Raw genomic sequence first — 12,119 nt, 5'->3', positions numbered from 1 at the left:
CATGAAAATGGTGGAGGAGAGGTTGGCTGCAGGTAGGTGTAGTCTCTAATTGCTTGGGAAAAGCTGTGGAGAAGAGGTAACTTAAGAGGTAACTTTCAGTCTCAACAACTGATCTATGGGGCAATACCTTTCAGGGATAATGCAGATGCATTATTGCTAATAAAGAGTTAGCTTCAACTTGAATGGCGTGACTTGGGTTCAGGACCAGAAGTATTTGCATATGTTCTACACATTGTTAATATTCTCTTGTATAAAAGAGAATATTTTGAATTTCTGGTCCATGGGGTCACAAAGAGTCAGACACGACTAAACGACTAAACAACAACAACAATGAAAATATATATTTATTGACTAAAAGTCCTAACTAAACAAAAGCTAGTGATTCTCCAAGTTTTATTACCGTAGTTTGGACAATCAGAGACAACTACAGAACTGGTTTGCATAATGCTCATCTATAGTTTTGAGCTACAGGGCCGGCTGTAGGCCCGCTCCTGGTGGTGCGGGGCGCCAAGCCACCAGGGGCGCCGCTGCGCCCACTGAGAGGCGTGGCTGAGGCTGCCCCAGACGCACCTCCGCTGTTGAGCGGCTTCAGGCCGCTCTCCGGAGGCGCACAGGCCTGGGGCCGCCTCCGCCGCACACAGGGGCGTTGCAACAGGGGTCGGGCAGCGCCCCCTGGCCCAGGGCCGGCCCTACGGCAGGCTGGGTGGCGCAGTGCAGTGGGTGGCGTATCCGGTGCACCAGGGCACCGGGCATGCTTAAGATGGCCCTGTTGAGCTACATCAGGGGTGGGGAATCTGAGACCCTCCAGATGTTGTTGGGCTATAGATCTCATAATCTCTGACTAATGGATATACTGGTTGGGGCTGATCGGAGTTGGGATATATATATATTGAGGAACAGGTGCTGCATCTCTGCTATGTGCAGCAGCTAGAATAAGCTTGAGTGAAGTTAGAGGAGTTTAGTTTAATTTTTAAAGAATCCTGTCCAAACAAACTAACTGCAAACTATGAGATAGAAAGCGGAGTTGATATATATATATATATATCACTCTCTATGAAGGTACTATTTGGCATGAGAGACAAAAGCTTCCATGGGCACCAGTAGGATCTTCCTTCAGGTGCAAAGTAGCAGGGCTCCAGTGCAGGAGGAAATAGTTAAATTTCCTTCCCTGTTCACAGTGGCCCCATTCTTGATGAATGACCCCTAGCACCTGTTATTTGCACTCATATATTTAATGTCATATAGAAAATATTATGTTGCATTGTATTAGCAACCTTTTCATACTCCTAGTCTCATGTACTATGCAGTTTCATTGAACGTAGTGGAACTTACTTCTGAGTGAACATGTGAAGCATGCGCACGAAAGCTCATACCAATAACAAACATAGTTGGTCTCTAAGGTGCTACTGTGGGAGATGATATACCGTATAATGAACTGGGGGAAAATGTTTAAAAGGATATTTGTAAAACAAAAAAACAAAAACAAAAACCCGAAGCATTTTTGTTAGGAATCTTGGGACAAGACCTGCCAAGGAAAACAAATAACTTATTCATGTATGCTACAACAAGGGCAAGAGTATTATTAGCACAAGGATGGAAGAATGAGGAAGTCCCAACGAAAGAACAATGGCAAGAAAAACTGATGAGCTACAGTATGCGGAACTGGCAAAGTTAACATACAAACTATGAGAGAAGGACAACCGTGACTTTAAGGAAGAATGGGAACTTTTTACAAACTATTTAAAAAGACAACAAAAGGACTGGACTCCTTGGCAGCTTTTGAATACACATCCACAATTTATTAGTAGAACATAGGATAGATAAGGCAATGATATGTACAACTTTATAACATGCAGAGAATAACATGTGTAAATAAAACAGAGGCGGAGCTGAGGGAAGTCTCTGGAGGGTGGGAGACAGTATAAAAAGGGGGGATTGTAATTAGTTATATTGATTGATAATGTGTTTGTTAAATTTGTTCAATAAAAATATAAAATAAAATAAGGTGCTACTGGAAGGAATTTTTTTTATTTTGTTTTGACTACGGCAATCCAACACGGCTACCTACCTGTAACTTTGCATATCTGTGTTTTTGTTTGTTTTAGGTACACATTGTTCTTAGTACTGTATCCAATGGGAGTTGTAGGAGAATTGCTCACAATATATGCTGCTCTGCCCTATGTCAGACGATCCGACTTGTTTTCAATTACTTTACCTAACAAATACAATTTCTCCTTTGACTACTATACATTCCTGGTCTTGACTATGCTATCTTATATTCCACGTAAGTATAGCACTAAGTTACTAAATCCTTCCACCTTTGAGATCTGTAGCTGTTAGACTAAAAGCAGTTTTAAATGCCCGTAAACGTATTTTAGCTGTACATGTTTCAGTGTTCTAGAATGAGCAAGCATTATAAAAGGTGGCTTTTCAACAGTGAAAAATAGCAGTAAATTTAAATGCACAGATCCTGCATCTCTGAGGCATAGAATAAAAACAAGTTTTTGAACTGTTTTAATTCTACAGCTGATTTCCCTCTGGCACTTGTGGAATTCTTGTTTCTCTTTATTTTACATATAGCCATCTTTTTCTATTTATTCTCTCCCTGTTCTTATAGCCAAATTAGGGGATGAAAGCAAAAGAGAATATATATTTGTTGCAACTGATCTTCTTTTTCATGTTTTGAAAGAAGACTTTGGGTTTTAGCTTTGTTTTCTCTCTCATGGAATAGAGCATAATAAGTTTTTGAAGCCTAGTTTTAAGTTAAACTTTTGTGATAGAAATGAAAAATCCATTTAATCCCATGCTGGCATATTTGCCTGTGCAGATATTTTTTATCATAGTTATCACCTATTAAAACTCAAAAACTGTCATGACCACATGACAAATGTACACATTGCAAAACGTACAAAAGCCCTTAGATGAGTCTCTCTTTCATGCATTTCATTCTAGCGGGTTCCTAAGGTCAGCTGGAGCGCACAAGCTTCACATTGTGAAATAGAACTGCAAAAATAATTGGGTACATAGAGTGAGCAACGAAAATTGTAAAATTTATTGGGCTTTCAATGAAAGATTATATTGAACGACACATTGCTGTATCTGTGCATGTATCTTACCAAAGCAATATTTTCTCACAGCAAGATCCAGTGTCATTCGAGCAGAAAATTAATGCATCTGTTTGTTTCACAGAGCTATCTCAGCTTCTGTGTTTGTGTAAAAAAATATTCATTTTTGTTTTAACCAAGTTCTGGCATAGAATAGAGAGGTATACAAATGAATAGGATATTATAGAATTGGCTAGCTGGCTAAGAGGTGAGCAACAGAGACACACTGACTGCATCTAAAGGTGGAGCAATGAGTGTTACTCAAATAACCACTTACATACTTATTAATTATTACTGGTGCACCAATAATTATAGTTTTCATTTATAGTAAAATAAAATGTGTCATAGTTCTATGCTAGGCTTTGGGGAAAATGTTGTGTGCGTTCTCTTTCAAAGCACTTTGCAGAAATCACCTTGCCATTAAGTTGAGCATTGTCATGTACAATGTTTCATACATTATATCTTGCAATTAATTTTTTTTGGGAAATGATACATGAAGAAACCCAAAAATTAATTAAAACATCTTTTACCAAAAAAGCCTATTAGGAATCCTAGGCAATGACATTCCATATGAAAAAATTAACATCTTTTTATACGCGTCAACAGTGGCCAGAGTAACAATTGCAAAAACCTGGAAGGGGCCCACTATACCAACAAAAGGGGACTGGATGGGTAAACTATATGAATACCTGGAGTTAGCTAAATTAACAGACTTAATACGACAAAAAACGAAAGACAAGACTAAGAAACAATGGGAATGCTTAAACGATTACTTAAAGAAAATAGGCTTGGGAAATAAAACATGGCTATGTTTGGAATAACCCTGCAGGACAAGAAACACAAGAGGGGAAAAATAGATTAATTATTATGGATTCAAGATAGTATATTATTATGAGACAGAATAAAGAAACAGTAAAATACAAAACTACTCTGCCGAAAGCGGTGGAAGTGTTCTAGGATTTAAAGAATCTTGCTGTTAATCATTTTTTCTTTCTTTTTTCTATATCTCTTACTTGTATTTTCTAAACTATCTCCTTTTTTCTTTCTTTATACTCTATGATTTCTTGGAAATTGGACTTCTTGGACATTGGAAATTAATGTCTATTTTCTTTTTTTTATCAAATTATCAAAAATAAATTAGCTTAACAGCTTAATTAGCTATTGTACGTTAAGATTAAGTATGAAAGGTATATAAGAAATAATGCAACGTACAATGAATGTAAGTTTTATCTTTATTTTATTTTTATTTTTTCCAATGCATTTGTTGTGAATCTTGTGATTGAAAACTTTAATAAAAATTATAAAAATTAAAAATGGACAGAAGGGAAATGGCTTCATGGTCCCTTGGTTTACAAGTAAACAATCCTGTATTTTGGGAGGTGGGTTTCCCTCCACTTCATTAAAAGAGAGCAGAAACTATATGTTTGGGTTTGGGGGCACTGATATACATACATGTGAAAGCCCTTGAATACATAATATTAAATTGTGTGTAAGTTAAAAAATACTAACTTTTATTTACATAATTCTTTTCTGTTTTTCAGTCTTCCCTCAGCTGTATTTTCATATGATACATCAGAGAAGAAAAGTACTTTCCCTTCCTCAAGAACACAAGAAATCTGAATAATCACAGCTTTTGTTCACAGCTGTTTCAAACGTTTATAAATAATACAGAGTATTAAAATGAATTTTCAAAACAAAAAAGTTTGGTAACCTACTAAGGATATCTTTCCGCACTGATTTTTTTTAAAAAAAAAACATTGGTCTGTGGAACAGCATTTTTGGCATGTCTCATTACAGTGAAACACTTATTCTTTTATTTTACCTTTTAATTAATTTATTAAAAACTTGCATTATAATGTGCTTATATTGATGGTTTCAGTGATAACAATAATTGTGGTGCCTGAATTAGGATTCCTTTATTCCTTTAAAAACTTTTTTGCATGTTAGATACGTGTATTGTTGTAATATTTAGAATGCTTTTGACAGTTTGTCTAGAACTGCCATGGGCAGACTAATGAAGTCCCACAAAAGACGTTTCTGACTCTGGGTCTGGATGAGGTGATAATCCTAGCAATTCAGGGCACAAACTTAGAGAGAGAGCTGCATTACAATGATTGCAGCAGTAACTCATTGTAATTGCACAACTGATTTTTTTTTCCTCCAGAGTGGGGCCTTAAAAATAGTGCAGTGTTGCACAAGAGCATGTGTTCTATAGGTGCAACTTAATCTTATTACCTCAAGCTGGGATGTTTTCCTGCTGTTCTTGAATGCTCTTTTTACTTATTTTCGTGAAAATAAAGGCCCAGTTTTATTGAAATACTCAAAATATAACTAATTTGTAATTGACCTGGATGCTACCTGAGAACTTTTTATGGCTTTGAATTAGTTGTCCAAATACATCTAGTAGCATTTTGAAAGCATAGTCAGATATATTTTCAGCATCTAGACAAATTATCTAAAAAGCATTTTCTTAAAATGAGCTTATTTTTAAAGTTTTAAATGTTTTTAAAAGCAGCATTAATTTTGTGTCCAAAAAGTGATATTAATGCTAGTAAATTCAGCTTACTTCAAAGCTTATTTAGAGAATGGCTTTTTTATAATGGAACCAGGTGAACATTTTTTTATTAAATAACTTGGATACTCTGGGACAAAATGCAGCTTGTTCTTTATGCACTTCTTGTTTCCTAGTTATACTGGAAAAAAACATTTTAAAAATTACCAGTTCTTAAAATGACCAAGGATTCCTTCTTTTTGAAGATAGCTAAACTTTAACCTTTAGCTCAGCTGGTACCAAAAGAAAATAAATGATTTGTCATTTTATTACTGTGTCTTTGAGATCCTATGAAGAATATCAGTGTACCAAAGTTGTTCATGCTTCATGCAGAGTGAATCATAGAAACTGTTATGGTCTAACTTGGATGTTCACTATTTCAATTTATTCCTGTCCTATAACAAAGAGTGGTATCCAGGATTTTTCACATTCATTCAATAAGTCCAATTCATTTCACATCACACTATCACTCACATGCTTTTGTTCTGCTGCTTTTAGAAAGACAAAAAAGACAATTGACTCATTTCACTACTTTGGCATTCCTGTTGATCATCTTGAGTTAAGATGCATTCCTCTTGCAGTCAGCTCATGTTATTTCGTTATATTCTGATATACATTGCTGTTGTGTTGTTAAAAGAGGTTTCTCATTGTAACATCTATAACAGCTTAGCACTAAGCAGCGGTGTATATTTATTGGTTAGAGCTTATATTGTAGAGAAAGTGTGAGGACACCTCCATGACACAGTTTTGAAGGAGAACAAGGATTTCACATTAACCCATTTATTGTACATGTCCTTACATGAACTTTCCCACAGAACACTACCATTCTAGGCTATGATGGTTGCAGATTGAGTATGAGCCTTGCAGTCTAATTGGGCAAAGAATCTTAATGTTCCCCATGTAAGTGACTTTGCATATGGTATCTTAAAAGGTAAAGGAAAGGGACCCCTGACCGTTAAGTCCAATCGCAGACGATTCTGGGGTTGCGGCGCTCATCTCGCTTGACTGGCCATGTGGGTCATGTGGTCAGCCAACCTTATGATCGGCAAGCCTTAGGCTCTGTGGTTTAACCCACAGCGCCACCCTCTTCCCTATATGGTATCTTAATAAAAGGTAAAAGCTATGATACATACAGTAATTGCATTATAGGAGCCCATCAGGACCAAGCAGCAACAATCCTGTAATTATAAGGGCTTTAGGTACACAGAGAGTGGTTGTCTCTTGCTTGTGCTCAGCATTCATCTTCCTGATGGAGGGAATCAAAACAAACTATAGAGTTCTTTACCACTAGCCAGATGCTGCTTCTGGTCAAGTAATGTCCATCAGTACAAATCAGTTCTGCCAAAATCAGCTTCTAACCTTTGCTGCAGCACTTAAGGGCTGCTTTACATTGTCTGTTGGAGCAAATTTGTTTTGTGTTTCACAGCTGAAACCTGTTCTGCCTCCCAAGCACATATACTGACTATGACAGTTATTTGGCGAAATGCACAGACTTCTCACATGCACAAATTTAACTGTATCCTAACTTTCAGGTGAAACAGTTTCTCAGGTCACTGCAGTAGTCCTTTTTCCAGTTAAATATTTGTGACTACTTGTGTAGAATCAGTTGTGAGCATATTTTGTAAGCTGCTTTGAAAGCCTCTTGAGACTATAAAGTAGGTTATACTGTAATTTTTAAAATAAATCTGACTGTAGAGCTTGATAGGACATGCTTTTTTTGACATTTATGTGAAGTTCTGCCCCATGTTGCATAGTTCTTTGTTATTAATTTATGCTGGTCCAAATTCCATATTCTTGGAGGGTTCTGGGCATGTGTTCCTCTTCAAGCGCTCACTTGACCAGAGCCTCTTAAAACTTTTGGCTCTGTAGTTGTTACTTTTCCATTCCACTTCATTCTATCAATAGTCTGCTGTGTCCCAGTTTTTCTGTGCTTTCCCAAGATACAAAGGCCATTTGATCTTCTACTGGTAAAACTCTGCTTTTGAGGCTTATTGTTATTATCACACACAACAACCTATGTCTAGTAAAGCACAAGAATTGCCATCCAGTTCACATGACCAGTCCCAAATTACATATATTTTTACCCTTAGACAATTTGACAGTGAAAACTAATGGGATATAAATCTGATCCTCAGTATATCTCTTTCTATAAAATGTTGGCTGTTATTAAATGTGTGAATGAAACATTTACTATATTGCCACATCACCACAGCTTCATCCTGCACCTACGGTACTATTGTAGCATTTAAAGGCCTAGTTCCCAACAATCCTTTCTGTGCAGTCATTTACCTAGATACAATTGTGGCTGAAGATCAGATAGTAAGAAACTGCAGTCAGCCCCATTTATATGGTGCCAAGCCTTTAAATATTACAGCAGTGCTGTGTGATGAAGCCATGGAAAAAGAACTTTTCTCTGCTGTAACCTTTTGGTCATCATATTTCTGTAAAACAGGAAGGTGAAACATTGCTCGTTGTTAGGATTACCTGTTGCTATACCCAAGGCCTTGCTAGTCAGCTTGATGTGTACTTGTAACAGTTTTGTAATTTAATATCTATTTGATCTTCAGTTACTTCCCCTCCCAAAATTGATTGCTCACTTAGTATTTACTTCACTCAGTCTGTTCAGTTTTCTAACCTTAGCGTGACCTCTCCTCTGTGATATACCTTACTTGTAGAAGAAGTAGAAGACTTAATCTGATACCTTTTTAAGCCACTCATTAGCAACACTGTGAATTGGGAAGGGTTTGAGCATAATCTCCAGACAATTTGTGAAGGCCAGAAAAGTTGGTGCTGCTGGATGTAGATTCTGATACTTGGGTGTAGGGAGAGAGGAATGCTTGAGGCAATATAGCTTTTTTTGTAGCTAGCAGATGTAGTAAAAACTAGAGAATTCAATAAGATTCATCCTGAGAATTTGAGATAGAATTGGCTCTTTGGAGTGAAAGTGGCCACAGGGTGAGAAATCTACCTGACATTTAAATAATATTTAAATTAAATTTAAGGTTTTCTGTAAGCTTTAATAATTTACACATATGCTATGGCCCAAGATTATGGCCCCTTTTGAAACTATGTTGTGGGCGAAGCCCAGTTACTGCTGCCGACTGCTTCACTGACTCAGGATGGGATATTTAAGCCATACTCTTTCCATACTGGTACATTCAGAACTGGCACTGTGGCAGTGAGTTCTGAGGTAGAATTGGTCGTGTCTGGCTCACTCTAAAATGGTGGATAATCAATTTCAAATTAGAAGTTTATTTGTGGAGTACATATTATACAGTCCTCCAGTTCTTACTGCTGTGGAAAGCTCCTCTGCTTAAGGGGAAGGAATTGCAACACTCATTTTCTGACATCTATTGGTCGGCTTCTCACTGGACTATTCTCACAGACTTTTCAAATTAATCCTGGAACAAATAGATGAATAGAAAAAGAGGGGGTATACCCAGCCAGTGACTAATGGAAAACAAATGATTAATCAATGGAAAACTTGTACCAGCAGTCAAATATGAAAATTAACCAGAAGCAGTACTAAAAAGGAAGTGGGATCTCTAAGATGAGACCAATAAATTGGAGAGTAGAATTATTAGACCTCTACTGTTTATGAGGTGGCATTTGCAGTTTCTGTGCACCAGGTCCACCTGCCTGGGTTGTTGCCCATGTGTTCCAGTAATTCATGGATAAATGCTGCCAGCTGATATGGTTTGTAGCTGAGTTTTTACAAAATGTTACTGAAGAATCAGCAAATTACTCCTGCTTTATTCTAAAGCTGCCTTCTCAAAATGCATGTAACGTTCTGATGAGTATTTTTAATTAAAAGCATCCTCGGGTGGCAATTGGAACAGGAGGAATGGTGTGCGGGAAGACAGCATTTAACCTATGCCTTGCAGACTATTTTGCGTCTAAGAGTTGCTCCCCTCAATTTCCCTTTCCCCTTTAGGATGAAAATATGCAGTTACCATTTTTTTCACAGAGGCAGGGGGAAGCAACAAGGGGAGAAAATTAATGAACTTTTTGTGAAAGGGTTCAGGAGGAAAACATTTGTTAAATGACTACAAGGTGTACTTAGGTTTCCAACTCAGACTTGTTACCAGGACTTGAATTATTTACGTGCTAAGTCAAAAATAGTTTTCCAGTGCCTTAGACTATCACAGAAGATAGAGCAGTGTAGTAAACAAAACAGAAGACTGAAATTGCTGCTGTTGCACTACAGCCTCTCAATCAGGCTGAGCAAACAATGATATCTCGTGGGTCAGTGAATGCCATGTGTGTGCATTGCTGATTTTCTTGTGCACGTGGATTGTTCCCCAGCTCATTGATTGAAAAGGCAAGCTGGTGGACTTAGGTCTTTATAGGCATGTCAAAACGTTGTAGAGTGCCTAGGGCATGATCAGTGTGGTTATTTATGTTATCTATATTCCATGTACTGTATGTTTCTCTGAAGATAAAAATCCATGGTAATTAATAGATCTACTTTTGTAAATAAGCTCCCTTTTAAAAAAGAAAGGAAACATAAGGTGAGCAGTCCCCAAAGTGAGTTTTGTCTCTAGTTTTAAAGTCTGCATAATGTTTATTTGAGTTGACAAAGTATTAAGATTACTTGCCTTATTCTTAATTCCTGTAAATACAATCTTTAGAATGTGAATTTGGACAGAATTATTTACATTTTAATACACTTATTACTTCGTTCATAATGCAAGTTCAAGATTCCCTGCCCCCCTTTGATTAGAAATTAACTTTGAAGTATATCTTTTGAGATGTACTTTACCAAGTTGTTCATGGAGCTGTGTGCAGAGGGGATATCAGCCTTTTTTATATAGCATAGAAAATTTCTCACATTATGGTTATAAATTTCTCCTATGCATGTATGGCAAAACCACAGCATATTTGCTCACATCATGGTGGTCTGTGTGATGTACATAATACCTACTTAAACAAGGTATCTAGTAGCTTTCATGTGTTAAATTTTAGATCCTTCAAAATCTGGAATTATGTTTGAAGAGACTATTTCTTACCACAAGATAAAAATTTATTGAGAAATCTTGTTGCAAAATAAATTGCACATATGGCACATACTTCTATTAAATAATTTCATTTCACAAAAGAGGTTGGCATTTGTGTGGGTCAGTTTACAAAATTATTGTTAAGTTTCAGATAATTCATTGATACATCACTGGGTTTTTATGCATGGCCATTATGGAATTTGATAAAACGTAATCTTTTGTACTTTTTCTATGTTGTGAAGAATACTATTGTTATTTTATAAGTATTTTACAATGTACATGTTTTCAGGTGTTTTGAAATTTAATATTACCTGGGCCTCTGAGAGGACTTTTTATGCATGTATAAAAGATATTCCTACCTTATATGTAGATAAATGGTTTGCTATGTATATTGTATTTGTGCAACCCCCCCCCCAACTATTGCATTATGAAATAAATTAGTTGTGTCTTCTTACACATAGAGTACTGACAGTTAATATTTAAGCACTGTAGTCTACAATATTCTGAATACTCAGACTAAAAATGTGGTATGGTAATAATTTTCTACATCCATTAAAGGCAGAGTATTACTGTGGTTTTACTTTGCAAAATGTATATCCTCTTCTAGGATTGTCTTAGGGTGCAATCTTAACCACAGTCACTATGTGGAATGGAGTGATGGGGCCTCTACTACATCAGCAGCCATGCAGAGCATGCTGGGTGGGAAAGGGGTGGGCAGGTAGATTCCTACACTGGCCTGAATTTTAACCTGAATTTCCTCATTCCTGGTCTGACACTCTTAACACTTCACTACTCTTATCTCTTCCAGGTGTTTGGTTAACTTTTGTGGAAGGGACAGGCAAAGAAAATGTTATTTATCAGAATGCTGACAATAGTACTAATTAGGATGATGGCATTCCTTATTCGCTGACACTATCAATTTTTTTTGCTATGAAACTCCCTGCCTTCCTCAGTGACAATGTGACCCATTTCCATTGTCACCATTCTCTTAGAATACATTTAAAGCCTTGTAGTTTGGTATAATAGGTTCAGATGTGTGATGGGCACAAGCATTGGAGAAAGGATGAAAGATTAAGCATAGTTATTTAAGGGAATTTGGGACCCAGGTGGCGCTGTGGGTTAAACCACAGAGTCTAGGGCTTGCTGATCAGAAGGTTGGCGGTTCGAATCACTGCAATGGGGTGAACTCCCGTTGCTCGGTCCTTGCTCCTGCCAACCTAGCAGTTTGAAAGCACGCCAAAGTGCAAGTAGATAAATAGGTACTGCTCCGGTGGGAAGGTAAACAGCATTTCCGTGTGCTGCTGTGGTTCGCCAGAACCAGCTTTGTCATGCTGGCCACGTGACCTGGAAGCTGTCTGCGGACAAACGCCGGCTCCCTTGGCCTATAGAGCGAGATGAGCGCCGCAACCCCAGAGTCGGACACGACTGGACCTGATGGTCAGGGGGCCCTTTACCTTTATGTACATA

At 37.4% G+C, this 12,119-nt stretch overlaps 1 protein-coding gene across 1 annotated transcript in view; it reads left to right on the top strand.

Moving 5' to 3' along the window:
• The window catches only part of HACD2 (3-hydroxyacyl-CoA dehydratase 2), a 28,341-nt gene extending 17,235 nt beyond the window's left edge, over positions 1-11,106 (top strand). The window contains exons 6-7 of the mRNA XM_035129101.2: positions 2,106-2,284; positions 4,646-11,106. Coding sequence (XP_034984992.1) covers positions 2,106-2,284; positions 4,646-4,728 — 262 coding nt within the window. The 3' untranslated portion in view covers positions 4,729-11,106. The remainder of the gene's footprint in view (positions 1-2,105; positions 2,285-4,645) is intronic.
• Positions 11,107-12,119: the final 1,013 nt, after the last annotated feature.

The sequence above is a fragment of the Zootoca vivipara genome, chromosome 1 (assembly GCF_963506605.1).
Source record: "Zootoca vivipara chromosome 1, rZooViv1.1, whole genome shotgun sequence".
NCBI lineage: Eukaryota > Metazoa > Chordata > Lepidosauria > Squamata > Lacertidae > Zootoca > Zootoca vivipara.
Note: the sequence above shows the minus strand (reverse complement) of the source record. Positions and strands in the feature narration are given on the sequence as shown.